At 28.4% G+C, this 27,652-nt stretch overlaps 3 protein-coding genes across 3 annotated transcripts; 1 reads left to right on the top strand and 2 right to left on the bottom strand.

Moving 5' to 3' along the window:
* Positions 1-8,105: 8,105 nt before the first annotated feature.
* On the bottom strand, positions 8,106-9,287 carry LOC145975215 (uncharacterized). The gene is made up of 4 exons (XM_083105538.1): positions 9,089-9,287; positions 8,566-8,901; positions 8,407-8,476; positions 8,106-8,261 (listed from the first exon to the last, which is right to left on the bottom strand). Exons 1-4 carry the CDS (start codon positions 9,262-9,264, stop codon positions 8,130-8,132), a joined length of 714 nt encoding a protein of 237 aa, XP_082961664.1. The 5' UTR covers positions 9,265-9,287; the 3' UTR covers positions 8,106-8,129.
* Positions 9,288-12,402: 3,115 nt separating this feature from the next.
* On the bottom strand, positions 12,403-16,027 carry LOC145974791 (uncharacterized). Its single transcript, XM_083104803.1, has 7 exons — positions 15,819-16,027; positions 15,551-15,730; positions 15,312-15,449; positions 14,543-14,731; positions 13,618-13,853; positions 13,114-13,273; positions 12,403-12,731 (listed from the first exon to the last, which is right to left on the bottom strand). The coding sequence occupies exons 1-7, from the start codon at positions 16,018-16,020 to the stop codon at positions 12,592-12,594; spliced, it is 1,245 nt and encodes a 414-aa protein (XP_082960929.1). The 5' UTR covers positions 16,021-16,027; the 3' UTR covers positions 12,403-12,591.
* A 3,260-nt stretch (positions 16,028-19,287) lies between these two features.
* On the top strand, positions 19,288-22,343 carry LOC145974817 (uncharacterized). The gene is made up of 5 exons (XM_083104850.1): positions 19,288-19,418; positions 19,999-20,187; positions 20,877-21,112; positions 21,549-21,708; positions 22,091-22,343. Exons 1-5 carry the CDS (start codon positions 19,346-19,348, stop codon positions 22,228-22,230), a joined length of 798 nt encoding a protein of 265 aa, XP_082960976.1. The 5' UTR covers positions 19,288-19,345; the 3' UTR covers positions 22,231-22,343.
* Positions 22,344-27,652: the final 5,309 nt, after the last annotated feature.

Genomic DNA, 27,652 nt, shown 5'->3' with positions numbered 1-27,652 from the left:
TAAATATATCACACCCAAAGTTTGTGTTATTAAATCTAATTAAGCAGCTATAAAAGTTTGATAAATACAATTCAACGAAAAAATTTGTAATAATAGATAAATAGTGAATGATTAAAAATTTGTTAAAAGTAATAAATTAGACAATTATAAGGAATCAGTTAATTTTATATTTTATTATGATTTTTGAATCTTAGATAAACATGTATAGTTATTGTTACGTCCGGTGGACTCCACGATTCTTTTCTTTCCTCGAAACGATTTCGTGGAAGAAAGAAATCAAAGATCCACTTTTATTTGGAATGTAAAGCGATTCTTCTTAGGAATAAAGATAACGCGTAGAAGAACGCAACCTAACCCGCGTGTATCGCCATTAAACTTTAACAAATCTAATTCAGAGAATGGCCAGTCGAGATAGCGCTAACGGAACTCTAAATAAATTCGTGAATTATAAGACGAAAAGTTGTTATAAGAAACTCCAACTGTCCCATATCTATTGGTACGGCTTTATGTTCGAAGCCTCTCTATCTAAAGAATTTTTAAAATAAAGATCTGGTTCTCGGGAAGATTGTCAAAATCTAATCATACAGCAATATTCTTGAAATTGATAGTGCACGTGCGCTCGTTCGACAGGCCACCCTCAAGCGTTCTCCGAATCGTTAAATCATCAAGAACGATAAGCTAATCAACTTACTCCCACTCTTTACTGGATGGAGCTAAGTCTCGAGCCAAAGGGCTTAACCAATAAAAATCTTAAGAAACGCCTCTTCTCCCAAAAATCAGCCTCTTTGTCCTTAAGAAGGGAGTATTAAAATTATTACAAGATTCCCACCATCCAGTAAGGAGGAGGAGTAATAACTTTAAAATGCAAGCGCAAGGCGCGACGCGCGCTATTAACACTACAGTTAACAGTACGCTAATTCTTCCAACGAGTAGCAGCAATTGACAGTTCAGTTCACAGTTCAAGATTCAGTCATTCAATTTTAAAATTATATAGCCTCGGGGATCCTTTTTTCTTGCATTATGCAATTGAGTTATTAATCTGTTTTATATCACAGTGAAAATGATTTTGTTAACATTTAATTGTGCATCGTGTGAATTTTCTGATGAACATCTCCATTACCCAGCTCTTCATGTTATAAACCTCCGACCTCAGCCATTGCAATTTTATCAACGCACTCATTTTTGTGATGCCAACGAGTTGTGAGTAAAATTGAGTAATTTTTATTTTCTCCCTTTCCCATATCTTACTATCTCACAATTTAAAATCTATGTCTGACAAATAAATTTAAACGGTTTAATAACCATTAAATTTTACTAATTACTATCAATCAATCAATCCTTGTCTCATCGCTCCTCCAGTCTCATTCCTTGTTCTTCCTAATTCGCATGGAATCTCCGTAAGGCGATTCACGAACAATTCCTTATTTCTCTTTATTAGCTCTTTCTGATTTGTTTACCGAGAATTTATATTGTTTTCTATCTTTATATCTCGTTTCAGCCCTTCTTTATATATATCTTTTCATTTCTACTTTTTCTTTACTCCCTTTCGTATTCTTTTAATTTCCCATCCTTATATTATTATTTTTATTATTATCTTTTATTTTCTCTTTATATTATTTTCCTTTGAATTATCATTACTTTTGGGAGAAACCGTTGAAATAGATGAATAATTTTCGAACTTAAACTTGGCGAATCTCTTATCTTAATTTTATTATTGTATTTTAATTTAGACCTGTGTTTCAGCGAATTTAGAAAATTTTAATTCTAACTATAACACATATGCGCAAGCGACGAATTCTATACTTCTTCTAATGAGTAAGCGTTATTCATATTTTTATTACACATTCACTTTTTATTTTGTTTTATTTCTTATATTATATTAATTATATGTATATTGTATTAACCAGTCAGAATTTAATTCTTAACGTAAATTCTTCCCTGTATATTCTGACTGATGACTTCCGAACGATTGTAACACCCGCGAGCATATATACATACACATACAGATACCCACTCATGCATACCTACAACTGCTAAGATGTATTTTTCTTTCATTATTTTTTTTTATATATAATATATGTATTTTTAATTTAATGTATAATTTAATTATTTAAACCGTTCTCTTCCCTAAATCCTGAGATCGCACTAGGTCCCATCCCGCGTAACAAGGATTAAATTCCTTTATCGAAAAGGGGCCACCGAACGAATAGGCTTAAAAACGCAGCGTTAAAGAGACCTTCGGTCGCTGACCTGTGTCAGGCCCTTCACATTCGTTCGACCCGATCCATACACACGCCCGAATAAAGTGTGTCACGGGGTAAGTAAGTTGCGTCCTTCCATACGGCCCATCCATTCCAGGATCTGGACGTAACATTGGCAATGAGAAAAAAATAATAAAAGACATAAAAAACGGCTACGACAAACGCCGCATAATTTTATGCTAGATAAGTAGAAAAAAATTAGAATGCGATCCATCCAGTGGTTCTCGAGATATTTGATTATCGTTTTTGAAAACACAGTTTCGAGAAAAACGCATTTAAAGTTGTAAGTATACTTTTAAACAATATATCAGTGATTTTTTTGAGTTACATGGAATCATTTACTTTAGAGCCATATAGTGAGTCCTCTGCAGACATGTGGCAGCCTGTATTAATTCAAGTTTGGCTTGTCTACGACGTAATCTTGCCTCCTTCGTTATGTCTTGAACGGTACGTTCCACTCTTATTATTCGCGAATTATCTGCTGAAGCATATTGATGCGCATTGCTTGCATGAATTAATTTACAATAGTGGTTTTAAATTTTAAATCCGAATCCGCGTGTACTTTTTGCTTTGAATGTTATATCATCATCACAATGTTTACTTTTCACACACTTAGATATTGCCGTGAAAATAAAGTTTAATATCCTGTATCCAATATTTATCTCTTCTAGCACTAACACATTACCAGCGTTTTTTTAACATTTAGCAAAAAGAAAACGAGTGCAGATGCTATGGCGCTTGCCAGGTAAACATTCACCCGCCAATCGTGAAGTCGAGCGCCTACCTGTTTAAAACGCTATCTTTTTTATTTTTTTTAATTTCGACTTGAAACTTTAAGGAATTATTCTTAAGATATTATACTATTATACAGGGTTTACCAAAAGTGTGGAAACCCCTTAATATTTAGAAAAATACGCATTTAAAAAAAAAATGTTTCATACAAAAGTTATAGGGTTTTATGTGGCGCATTACACAGCAACATTATTATGACCTCGAATAGCGTTGTCAAGGTTATGTGAAGATCACCTCCAACTTTTTAAACGGGACACCCTATATGCTTTTGCATATTCTTGTAGCTTATCTCGAGAGCTTTCCAAACTACTATAATTATGTTAGTTTTCATTAAGTACTTTCCGAGTTATGAGGCTTGAAATCATTTCTTAATTTTACATAAACCATAAAATATCTAGTAAAATATTCATTTTTCGATTATCTTACCTTAATACTTTTATGTACAAAATAATGAGAGGAATCAATTGGTGTAAAGAGAAAACATAGTTGTTTTTAAGAAAAAATATGTAATTTGCAATTAACAATTACATATTTTTTTTTTAAAACAACTATGTTTTTTCTTTACACAAATTGATTCCTCTCATTATTTTGTACATAAAAGTATTAAGGTAAGATAATCGAAAAATGAATATCTTGCTAGATATTTTATGGTTTATGTAAAATTAAGAAATGATTTCAAGCCTCATAACTCGGAAAGTACTTAATAAAAACTAACTTAATTATAGTGTTTTGGAAAGCTCTCGAGATAAGCTACAAGAATATGCAAAAGCATATAGTGTGACCCATTTAAAAAGTTGGAGGTGACCTTCACATAACCTTGACAACGCTATTCGAGGTCATAATAATGTTGCTGTGTAATGCGCCACATAAAATCCTATAACTTTTGTATGAAACATTTTTTTTTTAAATGTGTATTTTTCGAAATATTAATGGGTTTCCACACTTTTGGTAAACCCTGTATAAGAAAATGCAGAAATTGAAAAATCGTTTTTTCAACTCGTTTCTTCTGACCCATCTGGGTGTATGTTTTCCCTTAAGTCTTCGAAAATAGTAGCAGTATCGCTTGAATATTAGCTATAATAAATAGACTATTGCATTGACTTTAATTATATATAAATAATAATAATGAATACAATCTTTTTATGTATTAATATACATGTGTATAATTATTGGCTATAATATATTATACACACTCTCACATACCATACACAATATATACTCCTCCGAGCTCGCCTCTCCCTCTGTTAAGGAAACTGTGTTACCGATATGAGTCCCAGTTAGAGGGACCTGAAGGCCGCGAGAGGCCCGTATGGGACGTACGCACTACTCGTGATAAAACAGCGCTTTTACTTTCCTTTTTTTCCTAAGAGGTCGGAGGGCGTGCGTGGCGCGTGCCCCTTTGTTCGAGATGGAGGGGACGGCGTGTGCCTGTGCGCTTTGTCCGTTTCGCGTCCGTAGATACTGCGCTCTAACATTGTATAATTATTGTGCTACGCCGAATCGGGAAGGTCGACCTTCGTCCAATTGGGGACAAAAGCTCGGAGATTACCGTCTCTAGTCAGACACCTCCGAAGGGCAAGCCGAAAGGTGATAGAGAATCGACAAGATTCTCGTAAGATTTTCTCTCGCCCACCCATGCCGTAAGGTGACAGAGTCCTCGCTCGACTCTCTCTCTCTCTCTCTCAGTGAGCCATGCCGTAAGGTGACAGAGTCTTCGCTCGACTCTCTCTCTCTCACTGAGCCCTGCCGTAAGGTGACAGAGTCCTCGCTCGACTCTCTCTCTCACTGAGCCTTGCCGACGACCCCCGTTGTGGGGCGAGGTGTACGAGTCCCAGTTCGACTCATCCGCATTTCAACAACGAGGTAACAGAATCCCAGTTCGATTCTCTCATTATTATCTGCGTGAGTAACGTCCGAGTTCGACTCTCACATCCGACGCCATTTGGTGTGACGAATCTTCCCCCCGCCTCTTCAGTGGAATGGGAAGAAAGAGTCGGAAGACTCACTCTAGCTTAATTCTAATTAATAACTTTCAGCATTTTTTAGTTACCAAAGATTAAGATTTTAGTGCAATAAGCAGATACTATAGATTATTATATGACTGATAATTTACAAGTACAAAGAACGATAGTTCCTACTTTATTTTACGTTCTTTATATAACGAAACTCGTTTTTTACTTATTTACTCTGTGCATTATGACTACTTTATATTTGTGATCTTATTTTATTAATGTCAATATTTTTAGTAATAATGGATCTCAATTCTGATATTCTTTTGAGTTGTTAGAGGATATAGCATCACACGTTATTACTCTTATGGTTTTAAACAGAGTATTGATTCCTGTTTTAAATTACTATTCTTTTATATAATTTATCTTAAAATACGAGTGTTATTTTTTACGTTACTTTATGTATTTTTATCTAACATCAAAAAGTATTGTAATCAAGAATTTATTATATTCCTTTATATTATATCTCAAGCAATGAAGTCAGTCATGTCTTGTTTATAATATCACATATGGTGAGATAATTGTTGATGAGCATATATTAAAAATTACTTGATATTTTACATCCACGTTGTAGCAATTATTTTAGATATAATCGTCGGCTATATACCAAAGCAACCGAATCAAGAGACAACAGCGAGGCGCGCGGAACCAGACAAGAGATTCTTATACACCCTCTTTCTCGCGATCCGATAAAAATCTCTTTCATGGCCAGATATAAATCTTAAACGACGTCAATCTGATTCGATCGTCGTAGGCGTCCAGTGCGAGATTAGCAGATAACACGTTGCATCGTTTCGACGATTAGGATTATCCGCGAGGATTTGGCTTCGTGAACTCAAATACTGATAGCAGAGTATATCGTCGATATTAGTGCAAATGCGAAATTGATACTCGAGTATTGATGATTCGGTCAAGCAGCCTCGAGAGATTTGACTGAGATTTCCGCATTACGGAAAATGTAACTACAATATAAGCGCGATACAAGTGTAAACTATTTTTCTTCAAGTAATAAATATCGCGAGATATTTTTGGTACCATTTTTAGATCGATCACTATTGACATTTCTTCAATAACATATTTATATAATGTGATAGTTTTATAAGATTACATATTTTTTCAAATTCGAGATTTTAATTCTTTAATTCTGTTTCCATTTTGATCAGCATATTTTTATGCATTTTTTACAAGTTAAATAAGTTCAACTTAAATATATTTAAGAATAGATTTGCAACGATTATAATATGATTAATATATTAGTTCGCAATATAAATAAATAATTTAACGTGTTCAACGTGACAATTTGCATGTGTTTTTGTATTACCGCAAAATTTAATCCGAATACAGGGTGTCCCATTTTAATGTCCCACCCCAAATAACTTTCTTATTTTTAATTTTAGAAAAAGATGTTTCAGACAAAAGTTGTATGGTTTCAAGGGGGACATAAGGTGGTGTCATTAGTTTAACCTTGAATAGTTACTTGAAGGTCATGTGAAGGCCACTTTCAATTTTTTAAATGGAATTGCCTACGTTTTATTACATATTCTTGCAGCTCATCTCGAGAGCTTTCCAAAACACTATAATTAAGTTAGTTTTCATTAAGTACTTTCCAAGTTATGAGGCTTGAAATCATTTCTTAATTTTACATAAACCGTAAAATATCTTGTAAAATATTCTTTTTTCGATTATCTTACCGTAATACTTTTATGTACAAAATAATGAGAGAAATCAATTGGTGTAAATAAAACACATAATTGTTTAAAAAAAAAAAATGTAATTGTTAATTGCAAATTACATTTTTTCTTTCGAAACAATTATGTGTTTTCTTTACACCAATTGATTCCTCTCATTATTTTGTACATAAAAGTATTAAGGTAAGATAATCGAAAAATGAATATTTTACTAGATATTTTATGGTTTATGTAAAATTAAGAAATGATTTCAAGCCTCATAACTCGGAAAGTACTTAACGAGAACTAACTTAATTATAGTGCTTTGAAAAGCTCTCGAAATAAGCTACAAGAATATGCAATAGAAAGTAAGGGGTTTCAATTAAAAAATTGAAGGTGACCTTTACGTGACCTTGAAGCAACTATTCAAGGTCAAACTAATGACACCACCTTATGTCCCCCTTGAAACCATACAACTTTTGTCTAAAACATCTTTCTCTAAAATTAAAAATAAGAAAGTTATTTGAGGTGGGACATTAAAATGGGACACCTTGTATAATGCACAATAATACAGTTGTTACGGATGACGATTCGGATGGGAACATATTCTTGATTATTAATTTATTACAATACAGAAACCAGTGAAAAAGGGAGAGCGAGGGCAAAGGGGAAAAAAAAAATTAAATCTTTTTTACTTTTTTATATTTCAATATTTTAATATATTCTGAGATAAAAAAGAATGCACACGAGAGTTTAAATATATTTATCTGATCTTATTACTATGCAATAAAGCTGCTAATAAAACAATACTTTAAAAAACTTTCATATTTTCTGTGAAATTGTTTCTATTTAAAAAAGAAGCATCTTTTAGAGTCATGTTTTCCATATAATTAATATTGTAGTATATGATTAAAATATATACAGGGTGTTTCCAGTATCTCGCAATAAAGTAAAACCGATAATTAAAAACGATCGACCAATATGCGAGACTAGAAGCGCGCCGCGAGAAAGATCGTCCCATTGTAACTAAATATTTTGTAATTTAAATCTCAAAATTTAACGTGGTTTTTTGCAAAATAGATTAGGATATAGGATTTTTTAGTCCAGTTTAGCGAGATCTACTTATGGTTTTACTTTGTACCGAGATACTGGAAACATCCTGTATATGTCATATTTTTATACAATATTATACAATACAATATTTTTATACAATATTATACAAGACAATATTTTTAATATCATATTGTGCAATTATAATATTATATTGATAAAATACAATTGAACAATTATTAATTCCTATATGACATTAGTGTATAATTAAGTATATACATTTATAAATATTATCACAATCATTTATTATCTAATTTTAATTTTTAAATAGTTAATGTCTTAGAAATTATTCAATTGTTGAATAAAAATCGAAAATATTTTGTCTGTTTATCAATTTCTGACCAGCGTGTTCCCATCTTCTGTTCAATATCGGTAACTGAAATGATTGAATTTTTGATCTCCGTTTTTACAAATTCCTTTATCTAAAATGGATTAATTTAATAATTATTATCAATAAATGATTTTCTATTTAATAATTGCACTGTCACAAATACAGAGTATCATTATGAACAGAACTATAGAAAAATATTATATAAAATATAGAAATCTGATTTATTTAAAATTTACCTCATCCAACTGTTCCTTAGAATACGCACTGTTAATTATAACAATTAATGTCGCAATCTTATTGACTCTCCTATCAAGAATAAAACAATATTATAACTAATTCGTACAATAAATCTTCACATCTATGTGCAATATATCTTTATTAAATAATATCGTCACCTGTGTCTTATTGTTTCGTAATTACTTAATAAACTTGTAAGCATGTACTTAGTATTCCTCTCAAGAACAGAAAGGAAAATATTAGCAGTTGAGGCATAAGCTGGCTCCATCGATTTAACTTCACTATAAGGTACATTATGCCAAAATTTATATAAAATGTCTGCTATTTTTGTTTCTAAATAATGGATTATAATTTCAGAATTTTTACTATAAGCCAAACATTCTAATATTTTATCATTTCCTTTCATGTAATCATTAAAAACTTTATTCCATGTATCACGATCTGCCGTTTTCAAACCATTGCAATATGTCCACCTCTTCCATCCAGGCAAAAGTCTACAGAAGACAGTCCAGAAAAGAAATAAAAATCTTCTAATCGAAATTGTGTTAATAGTTTCTTTAGTATTTTATAAATAATTTTTTGATATAAGTGATAACTAATTTCTCAAACATATATATGTAGAATATAAAAAATATCCTTATAAAAAGAATCGAATATTTTGAATATTATGAAAAGAATTACTTGTTTTCTTCAGGATTTGCTAGATGACATTTCAAATGAGTCCTAGATTTTTCTTCGCAAGGATTTTCATTTATAATACATTCCCACTTTACGAGTTCTTGTTTTAAACATTTAATATAATCGTTGATGTGACTTTCGTTAAGCAGATTCCAGTTACTAATTCTAAGTTTCTGCATAAAACCAAACCTTAGCACTCCCTAAAATTTAATAACTATCATTATATTTAATTTATTCATTATTTACAAGAATAGATATAATGTACGCGCAAATAAACGTTTTTCCTAAATAATTTTCTTTCATATTTCTTTAATATTTATGTGACTTCGTAGCATCAATATCATAATAAGTAGATTTACCAATTTTTTATTTGGGTGTGAATAATTGTGTATATTACTATCTAAATAGGTATGGATTTTATATCATTTAATGAATTTTTAACACACATATCGATATATAAAGTATTTCATGAAATTGTGCTAACGTTCGTGAGTGGGTAGAACGCAATAGACTGAACAGAAAAATTCTCTACCATTCTACAATTTTCGTAATAATTATTGAAATATTAATTAAAAATGTGAATAAGCGCGCGTTTCGCGAGACTATATCGTAGGATATGCGCGATAGGTGTGCCAGCGGCGAATGTCGCATAGCAATGAAAAAACAAGAGTCGAGGCACGCGCGATCAAGCTTTACGAGACACTTTGTATATATATTTTAGTCTGTGCATATTGATGTATCGATTGATGTATCTATTTTGATTATATGATTTTTACTTTTTTAATTATTATTTTCTTAATTTAAATCTGTGGCGTATCAAATATAGATTTTAAGTATTTTAAACTTTAAATATCAATTTCTTTTATAAAACAAGCATTTACAAGTGGATTATTTTATATATTATATTAAATTATTATGTGTTGTATAATGTAAAAAAATTATCTTAAAATTATATAAGTCAATTTCTCTGCAAAATGTTTGTATATTTTTAACATCGTAAACATTCGGATACTACGAAAGAAAATTAATATAAGAAAGATAATTGTGTTATAAACTGTGTTCTATAATTTCCTGAAACTAATTAAATATTAATTACACAATTGATCAACAATTATCATGTAAATACTAACGTATTATTATTATAGAAAAATAACTTGATGAAATATTCAAAATTTATGTGATAATATTAAATATAAAGAAAAAATATATAACAACCCACATAGAACAGAAACCTCTAATGGACGTCCATTAGACGTCTATCATGGATATTTAAAACTTCCACTAGACGTCTATTAGACATCCAATGGACGACCACAAGACATCCATAGTTCCGCATTGTGTACATCCATTGGACCTCCATTAGACGTTTTTAAAGATATCCATTAGACGTTGTGTGGAACATTAATAGAGGATTCGTGAGGTCTCGATGGATGATTAATCGATGTTCCATGGATCATTAATAGAAGGTTCACAGAGCCTCGGTGGACGATTAATTGACGTTTCGTGGATCATTAATAGAGAATTTACGGAGCCTCGGTGGACGATTCATCGACATTTCGTGGACCATTAATAGAGAATTCACAGACCCTCCGTGGACGATTAATCGACGTTCCGTGGATCATTAATAGAAAGTTCACGGAGCTTCTGTGGATGATTAACGGACGTTGCGTGGATCATTAACAGAGGATTTACGAAGCCTCGATGGACGCTCAATCGACGTTCCGTGGATAATTAATAGAGGGTTCACGGATCCTCGGTGGACGACTAACGGATGTTGCGTGGATCATTAATAGAGGGTTCACGGATCCTCGGTGGACGACTAACGGACGTTGCGTGGATTATTAATAGAGAGTTCAAAGAGACTCGATGGATGACTAACGGACGTTGCGTGGATTATTAAAAAAAAGTTCACGGAGCTTTGGTGGACGACTAAGCGACGTTGCATGGATCAATAATAAAGGATTCATGGAAGATGGATGGATGAAATATATAATTCTAAATAAAAATAATATCAAAAATTGTAAAAAAAATTATGTTTATTGAAGATAAAATTACAAATATTATTTGATGCTTAAAAGACCAATATTCCTTTAAAGTTTGCAGCAACTGATGAAAATAGCATACGCACTTGTGCCAATGATAAATTTCAATTTCAGAAATTTATACTAATATAGATGCTTGTTGAATTATCAGCTGCGGCAATCTTTTTCTACAAATAAGAATTTATTATTACATACATAATTTAGAAAATTATTATATATGATCGATATTCAGAGTTTGATCTCACTTTAAATCGTTTTATAAGTACATATAAATATATATGTATATATATATATATATATATATATATATATATATATACGATTTTTAAATGGCCGCGTATTAGTTTTTTAAAACTGTTTAAGATCTTAAATTGAGAACAAACTTATGAATATCGGATCTATTAATTTATATATAGACTTGTTTACATTGATATCTGAAACATATAATTAAAATCTTTTAGTATATCGTATCATGAAAATGGTTAAGACACGATAAACGAAAGAACAAACAGAAAATTGTATTCAACATAACGAATAAAGAGCGAGCGTTTCATATCATATGTTTTTTATATATTCTACACATTAAACTGTTCCTTATTTCGTTCATTGTGTCTGACTCTTTTAATTATTCTACAGCACACATTCTATATCAATGTTTGCGCTAAATGCACACAATGAGATTTTCCGTTTTAGATCGTAAGTGATCCAGTAAATGTACTAAAATTGCAGTATGCAGCGAATTTAATAATTTATTAGAGCGCATTGCATCTAGTACGAAAAATCGCATCATGTGCCATTATTTTTAATAATAGAAAATTGATGACAAATATAATGTCTAAAAAGGAATTAATCTTGTGAAAATGGTCATGCAAGCTTCATTTAAGTGATGAAAAGCGAATGTTAAAGGTAAGTAGACATATACATTTATATAAAATATATAAACATGATATGTATATATATATATATATATATATATATATATATATATATATATATAGTCTTCCCGTAAAAAGTGTGAAGTTATATATTTTAATGTTATTTGACGTTATTTCCAATACCTTGAAAGTTAAATTTTTTTTACAGATTGCCTCAGACTGGCGATATAAGTTATTGAAAACTTTATATAGCGCATCTCATCATTGGCAATACAAGAAAAGCTGAAAAAAAACTAAATAAAACATGTAAAAAGCAGTAAGTTAAATATGTATATGTAAGTATATAATTCAAAAATAATATGTCAAAAGTATTATTATAGATAGTTGAACGTGACCAGTAAAACCTTACACATAATAATAATAATAATAATAATATTAATAATAATAAATATACCATAAATATAATATACCTTAAATATAATATAATAATAATAATAATAATAATAATAAAATATACCTCTCATACCTTTTGATATTGTTAAAATACCTTTTTTCCTCTTATATCTTTCCTTACTTTTTCCTTTCTCAATTAATCCACGGAACCGTCTTCACCTTGTGCTTTCCGTTTCTCCTCATTTTGATGTCTCGCTTTTGAATGTCGGAACCATTCCATAATCCTTCGCTGAATTTTGCCATGGTCAGTATCTGGGACATTCTGAAGTACGCAGCCTGCACAAACATTTTTTACATTTTAACTTTTTTTTTAAATATATATACAGTGCGTCGTGGTATTTCATTGTATAATTACTTTTTAATTAATGTAAAAATTGGAAATATTATTTAGTTAAATTTGTACAATAATAATGTGAAAAAAACGATAACTTGTTATATATCTCGAGAATTGAAATTAAATTAATCAGAAGTTTTGTAAATTTGATACAGTTAATAATCACATCAAAATATATATTAAAAGTGTATATATTAAATAATGTATATATTATAAAATGACTATATATTTTCTTTATTTATATGTCAATATATGTATACTTGTAAACGTTTCTTAATTGTTTACAAAAATTTTAATGTATAAATACTACTATGTAGTACTTACTAAAAATCACTTTTATTAATTCTAATTTGCGTAGTGGTTCCTTTCCGCATCGACCTTCCCAATTGAACTTTTCCGCCAATTTATTGGAAAATAATTTATATAAAGTTCTCTTTACGGCATCAATGACGTTGGTACCTCCGATGGATTTGATGTATGCGCGCTGTAAATTAGTAAAGTAACATATAATTTTATTATATAGAATGTAAGAGAGAGAAGAAGAGAGAGAGAGAGAGAGAGAGAGAAGTGTGTGTGTGTGTGTGTGTGTGTGTGTGTGTGTGTGTGTGTGTGTGTGTGTGTGTGTGTGTGTGTGTGTGTGTGTGTGTGTGTGTGTAATATAATTCTCGAATTATCTTCTTTCAAATTCCCAATTTTTAATCTTTTAGGAAAAAAAAGAGAAAAATTTTTTATACTTATACGTTTAATATTTTAAGTAAAATTCTTTTGTTAAAATCTTTATAATATTTAATACTATAATAAAATGTAAAATTATATGTGTTAACTTACTAGCGCAACATTATGTTGAGAATCACGATGTTTCAAAATCTCCTCCACCTCCATTAATTGTTCTGTAGTTTCTAACGGAAATCTGGTCTCAACATCTTCAAAAGAAACCTCCGTATTCTTGTTCGCTTCTGTTTCCGTATTTGTCTTTTTGACCAAAATGTCCAACAAGGAAAGTGATTGCCTCATATCATATTTAATGAAAGCTATTTCTCTCGTTAATCTCTTCAAATAGTCCACTGTAAAAATATGAATATTAATTATATTTAATATTATATTTAATAAATTTATATTTAATAAACAAATAAAATACATATATATGTTGTATATACATAACTTTATCATAATTTAAACATAAAATTCCAAACATCATTATACGTTGCTTTGTAAAAAAAAAAGAAAAAGAAAAAGAGAAAAATCAAATAAAAATAGTTTTAATTTTTTATATTTTAATTTCAAGTTTATATTTAATATATTATTAGGATCCTCTAAATTCTTATTGTTAGAAATATTTTTATTTCGGTATAAAATATTTTGCTCTTTATCCAAAATAATATATAAAAAAATTTTTAAACATTTTAAATTAATTTTTTATTAATACATGCTATATTATCTTTTCGCATATTTGCTATTGTAAGTTATATAATATTATTTAAAAGTATTGTATATATTATATAAAAATATAAATAATGATAATAAGTTCGAATATATTTGTAAATGTTAAAAATTAGATGAGTAACTGAAACATTTAATGTCTCTATTATTTTAAAATATGGAGAATATTTTTACGTATAAATAAATATTTCAGAAATAGTAAGTTACAGTCGTAAAATTTTTATTTTATCATGCTTAAAATAGAATTATTTAATTTTTTTAATAAAAATTATTATTACACAAAATGTATTATATCTGATAAATATTTACTTACCAATTGCGTCCTGTGAAGATTGATGATTTAAATGATCATCTATTTTCTCTCCTTGTTTCATTTTACAGCTGCTTCGATCATTTTCTTCTACTTTATCATCCACATGCTGATTTGGTATATTCTTTTCATTTTCCTCTTCTCTTGCATATGCAGCACTGCTATGCGCTTTTTCATTACGATTATCCACATCTACGTATAAAATAAAAATATATTATATTTAGTATTCATTTAATACTATATCATTATTAGTACATGAAGTAAAAATTATTAGAATAAAAAAATGAAAAATTTTTCACAAATTATGTTCAAAGACATGACAAAGATTTTAGAAAATATATTCCATGTATATATGTATTGGTCATAAAAGTTATGGTACAAAAACAAAATTACTAATTAATATATACAAAATATTGTGCATGTGTGCACACGCATACATATTAATAATTGTGAGTGTATGTTTGTACAAAATTTATAATAAAAGATAAACAATGAATCAATTTACATATATGTTTTACGAAATAATTGTTAATATTTTACTTATTAATATTTTAATATATTGTTAAAATGTTATATTTATTATATATAATGGTATATTTATATATTCTTATTTTTTAATTTTGATGTCAATATTAATATTGATATCTAAAAATTATGTATAACTTTTTAAATTTACATTTACAATAAATAATTATAAATATGAAATATATATATATAGACCAATACATATATATAATTATGCAATTATTACAAAGAGATTTAACGAATATACCTTGCGAAAATGATTGAGAGTTCGAATTTGAGACTTTTTGCTTCGTTTTGTTTGACTCGCTGTTTCTTTTCATAGATTTCCCAGAATATGTAAGGGATGAATATGAAGGGATTTCATCTGTATCATGCAATCGCTGACCTTTAATACAAAATAAAACATGAACGTAAAAAATGTAAAATATAAATTTCTCTCATAAATAGATATAATATTAAATATAATATTAGATTTTATGTACTTACGTTTTGGAGAAGATGGAGGAGATGATAAAGTTGTGTCTGCGCATGATTCGTCTTCGCTTTCGGACGAGTATACAACTCTTTTCGCTCTCATTTTTCTGTAAGACCTCGCTTCCTTGTCAGTATCCAAGTCTGATGTATAGATTGCCCTTCTTGCTTTTTCATCGGCCTTTTGTAAGGATGCTGAAAATATTTTAAATATTATTAGCAAATATTACTAATACGAAAAGATAAGATAAAGAAAATTAAAAGCGATTTTATTTATACTTACGATACTCGCCAAAAATCCGTTCAATTTTAAAAGAAGACCAATCAAAAGCCGGCAGTTCCTCTTTTTCAATTGCCTTCCGAATTCTCGAATCTGTCTTATAATGTGAAGGATATTTGCAAAAATCCTTACTTTGCAGCCACATTTTCGGTATTACTTGGATACCATCAGAGAATTCCGCGACGATAAATACTTTGTTCGGCATTTTTCTAGAAATCTTAAATTATTTGTTATTAGTACAGTATTATATAAACACGCACACACGTACATATACAAAATATCTATTCAAATATTTGCACAAAAAACCTATTTCTTGTATATAGATTATGTATATATATATTTAAAATTTTATAAAGCATAATAATAATTTATATATTAAAAATTATAAGTGTGCGGTGCTTATTAGCGGTATTATTGCAAAAATTCTTTCATTATCCTTTTTTGTATATGGTAATTTTATAAATTTATGATTAATTTTATGCAAAGGCCAAACTTGAAGAGCAGATAATTTACTGACTTTAAATATACCCAAACGCACAGAACTACATGGATAATGATAAAATTCCTCAACAACTTGAAATTTACGACCTATTACAACGTAATTGCCTTCACTCGAGGTAGCAATATTTTCTAAACAGACGATATCATTTTCTATAAAACAACAATTATCAGCAGAAGACTTAATTGAAATAATAAAATGAGGAAATTCAATCTTTGAAAATTGTGGACTAAAACAACCCGATATCAATGGTCCTTTTTCGTGTGGAGCTTTTACATTAATTTTTGAAATATTTATATTGTTAGAATTGTTTTTACAAAAACTCATCTCCGCATAACGATTACTAATTTGCTGTAATGGTTTATCCGATTTTCTTAAAATAGATTTCAATTCTTTCATAAAATTTTCGAACGGAAAAGCACTAAAGGTGTCTAATGGTCCAAATTGTCTTACGCAATCAGTTATATGTAAAAGTCCGTGAATATTATAGGGTGCAAATTCAGATCCGTAAATTTTAATAAAGCACTTAACAAAATGTTTCATTAATTTATCTGCATATTCGATATATTCGACTGTACTTTTCTGACATAAAATGCGAACAGCAATGTGCAAAGTGAGGAAATTGGAAAAAATATCAGAATTCAATTCTTTTTGTAATATAACAGGACCGGTATATAACAGAAATTGTCTCAATTCGGTTGCTTTCCACTGTGCAATATCTTCTATTTCTCGTGGCCTTCTTGCAAATTCTTTAGGAATAAAATGTCTAATGTTAAGAAGAGATTTGGAAACATTTTTTATTTTACGCGAGGTTAAACATCTAGTTTTTAGAGGCCCACTTATCCATAATTTTATTAACTTTTTAACAACGCCAATACATATTAGATGCATATAATCTAATGGTATATGAGATACAATGCCAAAATTTGAAATATTTAATAGAATAGAATGACCAAGATGATGTTCTTCTTGAATTTGATTAGAAAAGCTATCGTCTGTTCTCATTTGATAATCAAAACTAGGAAAACAAACTCTGTTAGCGATAAAATCGCCTTCAATTGTACATTTCGAGCAACTAAAATAACCCGTATGTCCCTTAGTAAGGGTAATAAAAGATTTTGCAGGGGCATCACATATGATAGAGTGTATTAATACTGAAAATGTTGTCCCGTTATAAGTTACGCCTTTATTAATTAGATTATTGATATCATTTACAAATTGTTGTAGAAATTCATTCGCATCCGCTGGTTTAGTTTTACCGAAATAACAACCGATAAGAATTACTTTCTCGTGAGGCATAATTCGACCTAAAATGGGCCATAATTGATTTGAATTTGATCGCGATATGGGTAGACCGTCGATACCAATTTGAATCTGAATAAGAGATGAAACCGGTGTATTCTTGTTTCTAGATAAGAATTGGAGAATGCCATATTCAATACCAAAATGACAATATTGTCCAGGAAACATTTCAGTAATAACGGAAGATTGTGGTGTGCGTAATAATGTCTTGGCACATTTTGGGAAATTGGAAAAAATTGGATGTATTGTTCTCAAACCGGATAATAAATTCGACAAAGCTACATGAGAAATACGATGCGTAATAGCCCATTGTACTAAAAATGTCTTAAAATCATCATTTTCTTTCTCTAAATTATTATCCTCATCTCTTATATTGTCCTTAATTGTTATAACATTATTCTCTCGATCTAAAGACACGTTATTGTTTAAAAAAAAATCATATGTGGAAATGTTCGTTAAGTCGGAAAATGGTATTGTTTCTTGTTTCTCAATTTCGGAAATAACGCGATTAAAATTGACAATCTCGTCATGATCATCATTATCCGAGACAGAATTATTTATAATTATGCTCGAATTGGTTGTAGAGTTTTCATTAAATAGGGCAAATAATTCGTCGCTCTCTTCTCGAATTAATTTACGGCGATATCTTGTCGAAATATCTTGTTGAAATAATTTACGCTTTGACATAGTCGATTGTTAGTTAATTATTTCTATGTAAAATCTATATAAAAATCTATACACAATATTTACTATATTTAAAATAAAAACTGTGAAATAAAGATTAAAAGATACTGATACTTGCGTTTTTTCGATACTTATTCTCTCGTTGCTGATCACGCAGGAACGTGTGCCTCAGTAGACAGGAATAGATTTTTCGATTGCTAGAAAAAAATTGCAATAAAATATATATAAAATAATTAATAAAAGTATAACGCATATACGGCACATGTGCTAACATGTCTAGAAAAATTCGTACATGTCGCATATATCTCGAAACTTTTGACTCTAATATTCTTTATAAAAAATTAAATATATTGGAAATTATTCATATATATATATTACTTTCTTCTCGATGTCCTAAGGACGTTTGTATATTCGTCACATAAAGATGAGCGTTGCGTAGGATTAAGGGGGGAAGACCCTCCAGACAACAGGTTTTTCAATAATTTTTTACAAAAAACTGAGAGTATTTATTACATTGAATGAAATTACATATTGACATTGATGTTCAAATGTATACACACAAATTTTTTTATAAGAAAAAAAAACAAAATGGCGGCGCTACAGCTGCTCAAACTTGGCTCCTTCAATTTGCGCTGTGGAATGCCCAGCCCCTTGTAGTCAACTGAAATCAACCAATCAAAAGTTTTTCATTAAAATAAGTTATTTCGCTTTGTATGTACCTATTTTTAACGACAAAAAAAAATGAAAATTTGAACACAAAAAGAAAAAAATTACACTTTTTTTTTATAAACAAATTGTTAAAAACAATATTTTTAGTAATAATTATTACTGAATCATGCGCAGACACAACTTTATCATCTCCTCCATCTTCTCCAAAACGTAAGTACATAAAATCTAATATTATATTTAATATTATATCTATTTATGAGAGAAATTTATATTTTACATTTTTTACGTTCATGTTTTATTTTGTATTAAAGGTCAGCGATTGCATGATACAGATGAAATCCCTTCATATTCATCCCTTACATATTCTGGGAAATCTATGAAAAGAAACAGCGAGTCAAACAAAACGAAGCAAAAAGTCTCAAATTCGAACTCTCAATCATTTTCGCAAGGTATATTCGTTAAATCTCTTTGTAATAATTGCATAATTATATATATGTATTGGTCTATATATATATATTTCATATTTATAATTATTTATTGTAAATGTAAATTTAAAAAGTTATACATAATTTTTAGATATCAATATTAATATTGACATCAAAATTAAAAAATAAGAATATATAAATATACCATTATATATAATAAATATAACATTTTAACAATATATTAAAATATTAATAAGTAAAATATTAACAATTATTTCGTAAAACATATATGTAAATTGATTCATTGTTTATCTTTTATTATAAATTTTGTACAAACATACACTCACAATTATTAATATGTATGCGTGTGCACACATGCACAATATTTTGTATATATTAATTAGTAATTTTGTTTTTGTACCATAACTTTTATGACCAATACATATATACATGGAATATATTTTCTAAAATCTTTGTCATGTCTTTGAACATAATTTGTGAAAAATTTTTCATTTTTTTATTCTAATAATTTTTACTTCATGTACTAATAATGATATAGTATTAAATGAATACTAAATATAATATATTTTTATTTTATACGTAGATGTGGATAATCGTAATGAAAAAGCGCATAGCAGTGCTGCATATGCAAGAGAAGAGGAAAATGAAAAGAATATACCAAATCAGCATGTGGATGATAAAGTAGAAGAAAATGATCGAAGCAGCTGTAAAATGAAACAAGGAGAGAAAATAGATGATCATTTAAATCATCAATCTTCACAGGACGCAATTGGTAAGTAAATATTTATCAGATATAATACATTTTGTGTAATAATAATTTTTATTAAAAAAATTAAATAATTCTATTTTAAGCATGATAAAATAAAAATTTTACGACTGTAACTTACTATTTCTGAAATATTTATTTATACGTAAAAATATTCTCCATATTTTAAAATAATAGAGACATTAAATGTTTCAGTTACTCATCTAATTTTTAACATTTACAAATATATTCGAACTTATTATCATTATTTATATTTTTATATAATATATACAATACTTTTAAATAATATTATATAACTTACAATAGCAAATATGCGAAAAGATAATATAGCATGTATTAATAAAAAATTAATTTAAAATGTTTAAAAATTTTTTTATATATTATTTTGGATAAAGAGCAAAATATTTTATACCGAAATAAAAATATTTCTAACAATAAGAATTTAGAGGATCCTAATAATATATTAAATATAAACTTGAAATTAAAATATAAAAAATTAAAACTATTTTTATTTGATTTTTCTCTTTTTCTTTTTCTTTTTTTTTTACAAAGCAACGTATAATGATGTTTGGAATTTTATGTTTAAATTATGATAAAGTTATGTATATACAACATATATATGTATTTTATTTGTTTATTAAATATAAATTTATTAAATATAATATTAAATATAATTAATATTCATATTTTTACAGTGGACTATTTGAAGAGATTAACGAGAGAAATAGCTTTCATTAAATATGATATGAGGCAATCACTTTCCTTGTTGGACATTTTGGTCAAAAAGACAAATACGGAAACAGAAGCGAACAAGAATACGGAGGTTTCTTTTGAAGATGTTGAGACCAGATTTCCGTTAGAAACTACAGAACAATTAATGGAGGTGGAGGAGATTTTGAAACATCGTGATTCTCAACATAATGTTGCGCTAGTAAGTTAACACATATAATTTTACATTTTATTATAGTATTAAATATTATAAAGATTTTAACAAAAGAATTTTACTTAAAATATTAAACGTATAAGTATAAAAAATTTTTCTCTTTTTTTTCCTAAAAGATTAAAAATTGGGAATTTGAAAGAAGATAATTCGAGAATTATATTACACACACACACACACACACACACACACACACACACACACACACACACACACACACACACACACACACACACACACACACACACACACACACACACACACACACACACACACACACACACACACACACACACACACACACACACACACACACACACACACACACACACACACACACACACTTCTCTCTCTCTCTCTCTCTCTCTCTTCTTCTCTCTCTTACATTCTATATAATAAAATTATATGTTACTTTACTAATTTACAGCGCGCATACATCAAATCCATCGGAGGTACCAACGTCATTGATGCCGTAAAGAGAACTTTATATAAATTATTTTCCAATAAATTGGCGGAAAAGTTCAATTGGGAAGGTCGATGCGGAAAGGAACCACTACGCAAATTAGAATTAATAAAAGTGATTTTTAGTAAGTACTACATAGTAGTATTTATACATTAAAATTTTTGTAAACAATTAAGAAACGTTTACAAGTATACATATATTGACATATAAATAAAGAAAATATATAGTCATTTTATAATATATACATTATTTAATATATACACTTTTAATATATATTTTGATGTGATTATTAACTGTATCAAATTTACAAAACTTCTGATTAATTTAATTTCAATTCTCGAGATATATAACAAGTTATCGTTTTTTTCACATTATTATTGTACAAATTTAACTAAATAATATTTCCAATTTTTACATTAATTAAAAAGTAATTATACAATGAAATACCACGACGCACTGTATATATATTTAAAAAAAAAGTTAAAATGTAAAAAATGTTTGTGCAGGCTGCGTACTTCAGAATGTCCCAGATACTGACCATGGCAAAATTCAGCGAAGGATTATGGAATGGTTCCGACATTCAAAAGCGAGACATCAAAATGAGGAGAAACGGAAAGCACAAGGTGAAGACGGTTCCGTGGATTAATTGAGAAAGGAAAAAGTAAGGAAAGATATAAGAGGAAAAAAGGTATTTTAACAATATCAAAAGGTATGAGAGGTATATTTTATTATTATTATTATTATTATTATTATATTATATTTAAGGTATATTATATTTATGGTATATTTATTATTATTAATATTATTATTATTATTATTATTATTATGTGTAAGGTTTTACTGGTCACGTTCAACTATCTATAATAATACTTTTGACATATTATTTTTGAATTATATACTTACATATACATATTTAACTTACTGCTTTTTACATGTTTTATTTAGTTTTTTTTCAGCTTTTCTTGTATTGCCAATGATGAGATGCGCTATATAAAGTTTTCAATAACTTATATCGCCAGTCTGAGGCAATCTGTAAAAAAAATTTAACTTTCAAGGTATTGGAAATAACGTCAAATAACATTAAAATATATAACTTCACACTTTTTACGGGAAGACTATATATATATATATATATATATATATATATATATACATATCATGTTTATATATTTTATATAAATGTATATGTCTACTTACCTTTAACATTCGCTTTTCATCACTTAAATGAAGCTTGCATGACCATTTTCACAAGATTAATTCCTTTTTAGACATTATATTTGTCATCAATTTTCTATTATTAAAAATAATGGCACATGATGCGATTTTTCGTACTAGATGCAATGCGCTCTAATAAATTATTAAATTCGCTGCATACTGCAATTTTAGTACATTTACTGGATCACTTACGATCTAAAACGGAAAATCTCATTGTGTGCATTTAGCGCAAACATTGATATAGAATGTGTGCTGTAGAATAATTAAAAGAGTCAGACACAATGAACGAAATAAGGAACAGTTTAATGTGTAGAATATATAAAAAACATATGATATGAAACGCTCGCTCTTTATTCGTTATGTTGAATACAATTTTCTGTTTGTTCTTTCGTTTATCGTGTCTTAACCATTTTCATGATACGATATACTAAAAGATTTTAATTATATGTTTCAGATATCAATGTAAACAAGTCTATATATAAATTAATAGATCCGATATTCATAAGTTTGTTCTCAATTTAAGATCTTAAACAGTTTTAAAAAACTAATACGCGGCCATTTAAAAATCGTATATATATATATATATATATATATATATATATATATACATATATATTTATATGTACTTATAAAACGATTTAAAGTGAGATCAAACTCTGAATATCGATCATATATAATAATTTTCTAAATTATGTATGTAATAATAAATTCTTATTTGTAGAAAAAGATTGCCGCAGCTGATAATTCAACAAGCATCTATATTAGTATAAATTTCTGAAATTGAAATTTATCATTGGCACAAGTGCGTATGCTATTTTCATCAGTTGCTGCAAACTTTAAAGGAATATTGGTCTTTTAAGCATCAAATAATATTTGTAATTTTATCTTCAATAAACATAATTTTTTTTACAATTTTTGATATTATTTTTATTTAGAATTATATATTTCATCCATCCATCTTCCATGAATCCTTTATTATTGATCCATGCAACGTCGCTTAGTCGTCCACCAAAGCTCCGTGAACTTTTTTTTAATAATCCACGCAACGTCCGTTAGTCATCCATCGAGTCTCTTTGAACTCTCTATTAATAATCCACGCAACGTCCGTTAGTCGTCCACCGAGGATCCGTGAACCCTCTATTAATGATCCACGCAACATCCGTTAGTCGTCCACCGAGGATCCGTGAACCCTCTATTAATTATCCACGGAACGTCGATTGAGCGTCCATCGAGGCTTCGTAAATCCTCTGTTAATGATCCACGCAACGTCCGTTAATCATCCACAGAAGCTCCGTGAACTTTCTATTAATGATCCACGGAACGTCGATTAATCGTCCACGGAGGGTCTGTGAATTCTCTATTAATGGTCCACGAAATGTCGATGAATCGTCCACCGAGGCTCCGTAAATTCTCTATTAATGATCCACGAAACGTCAATTAATCGTCCACCGAGGCTCTGTGAACCTTCTATTAATGATCCATGGAACATCGATTAATCATCCATCGAGACCTCACGAATCCTCTATTAATGTTCCACACAACGTCTAATGGATATCTTTAAAAACGTCTAATGGAGGTCCAATGGATGTACACAATGCGGAACTATGGATGTCTTGTGGTCGTCCATTGGATGTCTAATAGACGTCTAGTGGAAGTTTTAAATATCCATGATAGACGTCTAATGGACGTCCATTAGAGGTTTCTGTTCTATGTGGGTTGTTATATATTTTTTCTTTATATTTAATATTATCACATAAATTTTGAATATTTCATCAAGTTATTTTTCTATAATAATAATACGTTAGTATTTACATGATAATTGTTGATCAATTGTGTAATTAATATTTAATTAGTTTCAGGAAATTATAGAACACAGTATATAACACAATTATCTTTCTTATATTAATTTTCTTTCGTAGTATTCGAATGTTTACGATGTTAAAAATATACAAACATTTTGCAGAGAAATTGACTTATATAATTTTAAGATAATTTTTTTACATTATACAACACATAATAATTTAATATAATATATAATAATCCACTTGTAAATGCTTGTTTTATAAAAGAAATTGATATTTAAAGTTTAAAATACTTAAAATCTATATTTGATACGCCACAGATTTAAATTAAGAAAATAATAATTAAAAAAGTAAAAATCATATAATCAAAATAGATACATCAATCGATACATCAATATGCACAGACTAAAATATATATACAAAGTGTCTCGTAAAGCTTGATCGCGCGTGCCTCGACTCTTGTTTTTTCATTGCTATGCGACATTCGCCGCTGGCACACCTATCGCGCATATCCTACGATATAGTCTCGCGAAACGCGCGCTTATTCACATTTTTAATTAATATTTCAATAATTATTACGAAAATTGTAGAATGGTAGAGAATTTTTCTGTTCAGTCTATTGCGTTCTACCCACTCACGAACGTTAGCACAATTTCATGAAATACTTTATATATCGATATGTGTGTTAAAAATTCATTAAATGATATAAAATCCATACCTATTTAGATGGTAATATACACAATTATTCACACCCAAATAAAAAATTGGTAAATCTACTTATTATGATATTGATGCTACGAAGTCACATAAATATTAAAGAAATATGAAAGAAAATTATTTAGTAAAAATGTTTATTTGCGCGTACATTATATCTGTTCTTGTAAATAATGAATTAACTAAATATAATGATAGTTATTAAATTTTAGGGAGTGCTAAGGTTTGATTTTATGCAGAATTTTAGATCTAATTATTGGAATCTGTATGACGAAAGTCACATCAGCGATCATGCTAAATGCTTAAAACAAGAACTCGCAGAGTGGGAGTGTATTATAAATGAAAATCCTTGCGAAGAAAAGTCTAAGCGTCATTTGAAATGGCATCTAGCAAATCCTAAAGAAAACAAGTACTTCTTTTCATAATATTTTATTCTTTTTCTAGGATTATTTTTTTATATTCTGCATATGTTTGAGAAATTAGATATCACTTATATCAAAAAATTATTTATAAAATACTAAAGAAACTATTAACACAATTTCGATTAGAAGATTTTTATTTCTTTTCTGGAATGTCTTCTGTAGACTTTTGCCTGGATGGAAGAGGTGGACATATTGCAATGGTTTGAAAACGGCAGATCGTGATACATGGAATAAAGTTTTTAATGATTATATAAAAGGAAATGATAAAATATTAGAATGTTTGGCTTATAGTAAAAGTTCTAAAATTATAATCCATTATTTAGAAACAAAAATATCAGTAATTTTATATAAACCTTGGTATAATGTATCTTATATTGAATTTGCATCGATAGAGCGAGCTTATGCCTTAACTGCTAATATTTTCCTTTCTGTTCTTGAGAGGCTTACTAAGTACATGCTTACAAGTTTATTAAGTAATTACGAAACAATAAGACACAGGTGACGATATTATTTAATAAAGATATACTACACATTGATGTGAAGATTTTATTGTACGAATTAGTTATAATATTGTTTTATTTTTTATAGAAAAGTCAATGGGATTGTAACATTAATTGTTATAATTAACAATGCGTATTCTAAGGGACAATTGGGCGAGGTAAATTTTAAATAAATCAAATTTCTATATTTTATATAATATTTTTCTTTAATTCTGCTTATAATGATACTCTGAATTTGTGACAGTGCAATTATTAAATACGAAATCATTTATTGATAATAATTATTTAAAAAATCCATTTTAGATAAAGAAATTTGTAAAAAAGAATTTGAAAAATTCAGTTATTCCCAGTATTGAATACAAAATAGAAACACGCTGGTCGGAGATCGAAAAACAGATAAATTATTTTCGATCTTTATTTAACAATTGAATAACGAAATCTTTAAAATATTAACTGTTTAGAAATTAAAAATACAGCATAAATGATTGTAATAATATTTATAAATGTATATAATTAATTATTCACTAATGTCATATAGGAATTAATAATTGTTTAATTGTATTTAATCAATATAATATTATAATTGCACAATATAATATTAAAAATATTGTATTGTATAATATTGTATAAAAATATTATATTGTATAATATTGTATAAAATTATTATATTACATTACAATATAATTCATATTATGAATATTATGTATTGATATTTTTAATATTATATTATAATATATATTATATTGTATTACTTTTCTGTATTATTCTGTAAATTTAATACACAGATGTTGATTATATATTTACATGTGTTTATTTTACACAGATACATACATATACAGGCTGTTTCCAGTATCTCGCAACAAAGTAAAATCATAAGTAAATATCGCAAAACTGAACTAAAGAATCCTATATCATTTTGAAAACCACCACGTAAAATTTCGAGATATTAATTAAAAAAGATCGGCCAATACATACAAGTATAAGCGCGATTATAATTCTTCAATTAATTTTCTTTCACGAATAGTTTCTTAGAAAAATTGTTTTTATAAATTAAAGCTTCATATACGAAAATGGAATAAGAAACATAAACAAGTTTATACTTATTGACTTCTGTCGATATGTAAGATATCCTGTGCTACGTATAATCAAGACGTTATTTATATGACACTACGTACCTTCTATATACTGTCAGGTATGCCAACAGAGCCATCAGTTCATAATAGTCTCTTGAAGCGATAAGTTCGCGATTGAATGCTTTTGGTGTTAAATCTGGTATTAAACCTGGCTGATTGAACTAATAGGATAAGGCATTAAATATGTAATAAAATATTTATATTTCTTTCTTTAAATGTGCATACAAAATTGTGTGGAGTAACAGGTAACGCTTTTATTTTATAAAAGACTTTCTATTTTAT

The sequence above is a fragment of the Camponotus vicinus genome, unplaced genomic scaffold (assembly GCF_025532165.1).
Source record: "Camponotus vicinus isolate PSW18456_S1 unplaced genomic scaffold, iyCamVici1.0 SCAF_7, whole genome shotgun sequence".
Taxonomy (NCBI): domain Eukaryota; kingdom Metazoa; phylum Arthropoda; class Insecta; order Hymenoptera; family Formicidae; genus Camponotus; species Camponotus vicinus.
This window is presented reverse-complemented; position numbering and strand designations above follow the sequence as displayed.

What these genes read in the sequence shown, in the direction of transcription:
- LOC145974791 (XM_083104803.1), bottom strand. Translation starts at nt 16,020, where the DNA reads ATGCCGAACAAAGTATTTATCGTCGCGGAATTCTCTGATGGTATCCAA. An exon ending in ACGGATTTTTGGCGAGTATC is followed by an intron (nt 15,731 to 15,818) that starts GTAAGTATAAAT and finishes AAATATTTTCAG; the next exon opens with CATCCTTACAAAAGGCCGAT. An exon ending in ATCTTCACAGGACGCAATTG is followed by an intron (nt 13,854 to 14,542) that starts GTAAGTAAATAT and finishes ATATTTTTACAG; the next exon opens with TGGACTATTTGAAGAGATTA.
- LOC145974817 (XM_083104850.1), top strand. Translation starts at nt 19,346, where the DNA reads ATGAAAAGAAACAGCGAGTCAAACAAAACGAAGCAAAAAGTCTCAAAT. An exon ending in CTCTCAATCATTTTCGCAAG is followed by an intron (nt 19,419 to 19,998) that starts GTATATTCGTTA and finishes TTTTATACGTAG; the next exon opens with ATGTGGATAATCGTAATGAA. An exon ending in ATTAATAAAAGTGATTTTTA is followed by an intron (nt 21,709 to 22,090) that starts GTAAGTACTACA and finishes ATGTTTGTGCAG; the next exon opens with GCTGCGTACTTCAGAATGTC.
- LOC145975215 (XM_083105538.1), bottom strand. Translation starts at nt 9,264, where the DNA reads ATGCAGAAACTTAGAATTAGTAACTGGAATCTGCTTAACGAAAGTCAC. An exon ending in TACGAAACAATAAGACACAG is followed by an intron (nt 8,477 to 8,565) that starts GTGACGATATTA and finishes TATTCTTGATAG; the next exon opens with GAGAGTCAATAAGATTGCGA. An exon ending in CTAAGGAACAGTTGGATGAG is followed by an intron (nt 8,262 to 8,406) that starts GTAAATTTTAAA and finishes AATCCATTTTAG; the next exon opens with ATAAAGGAATTTGTAAAAAC.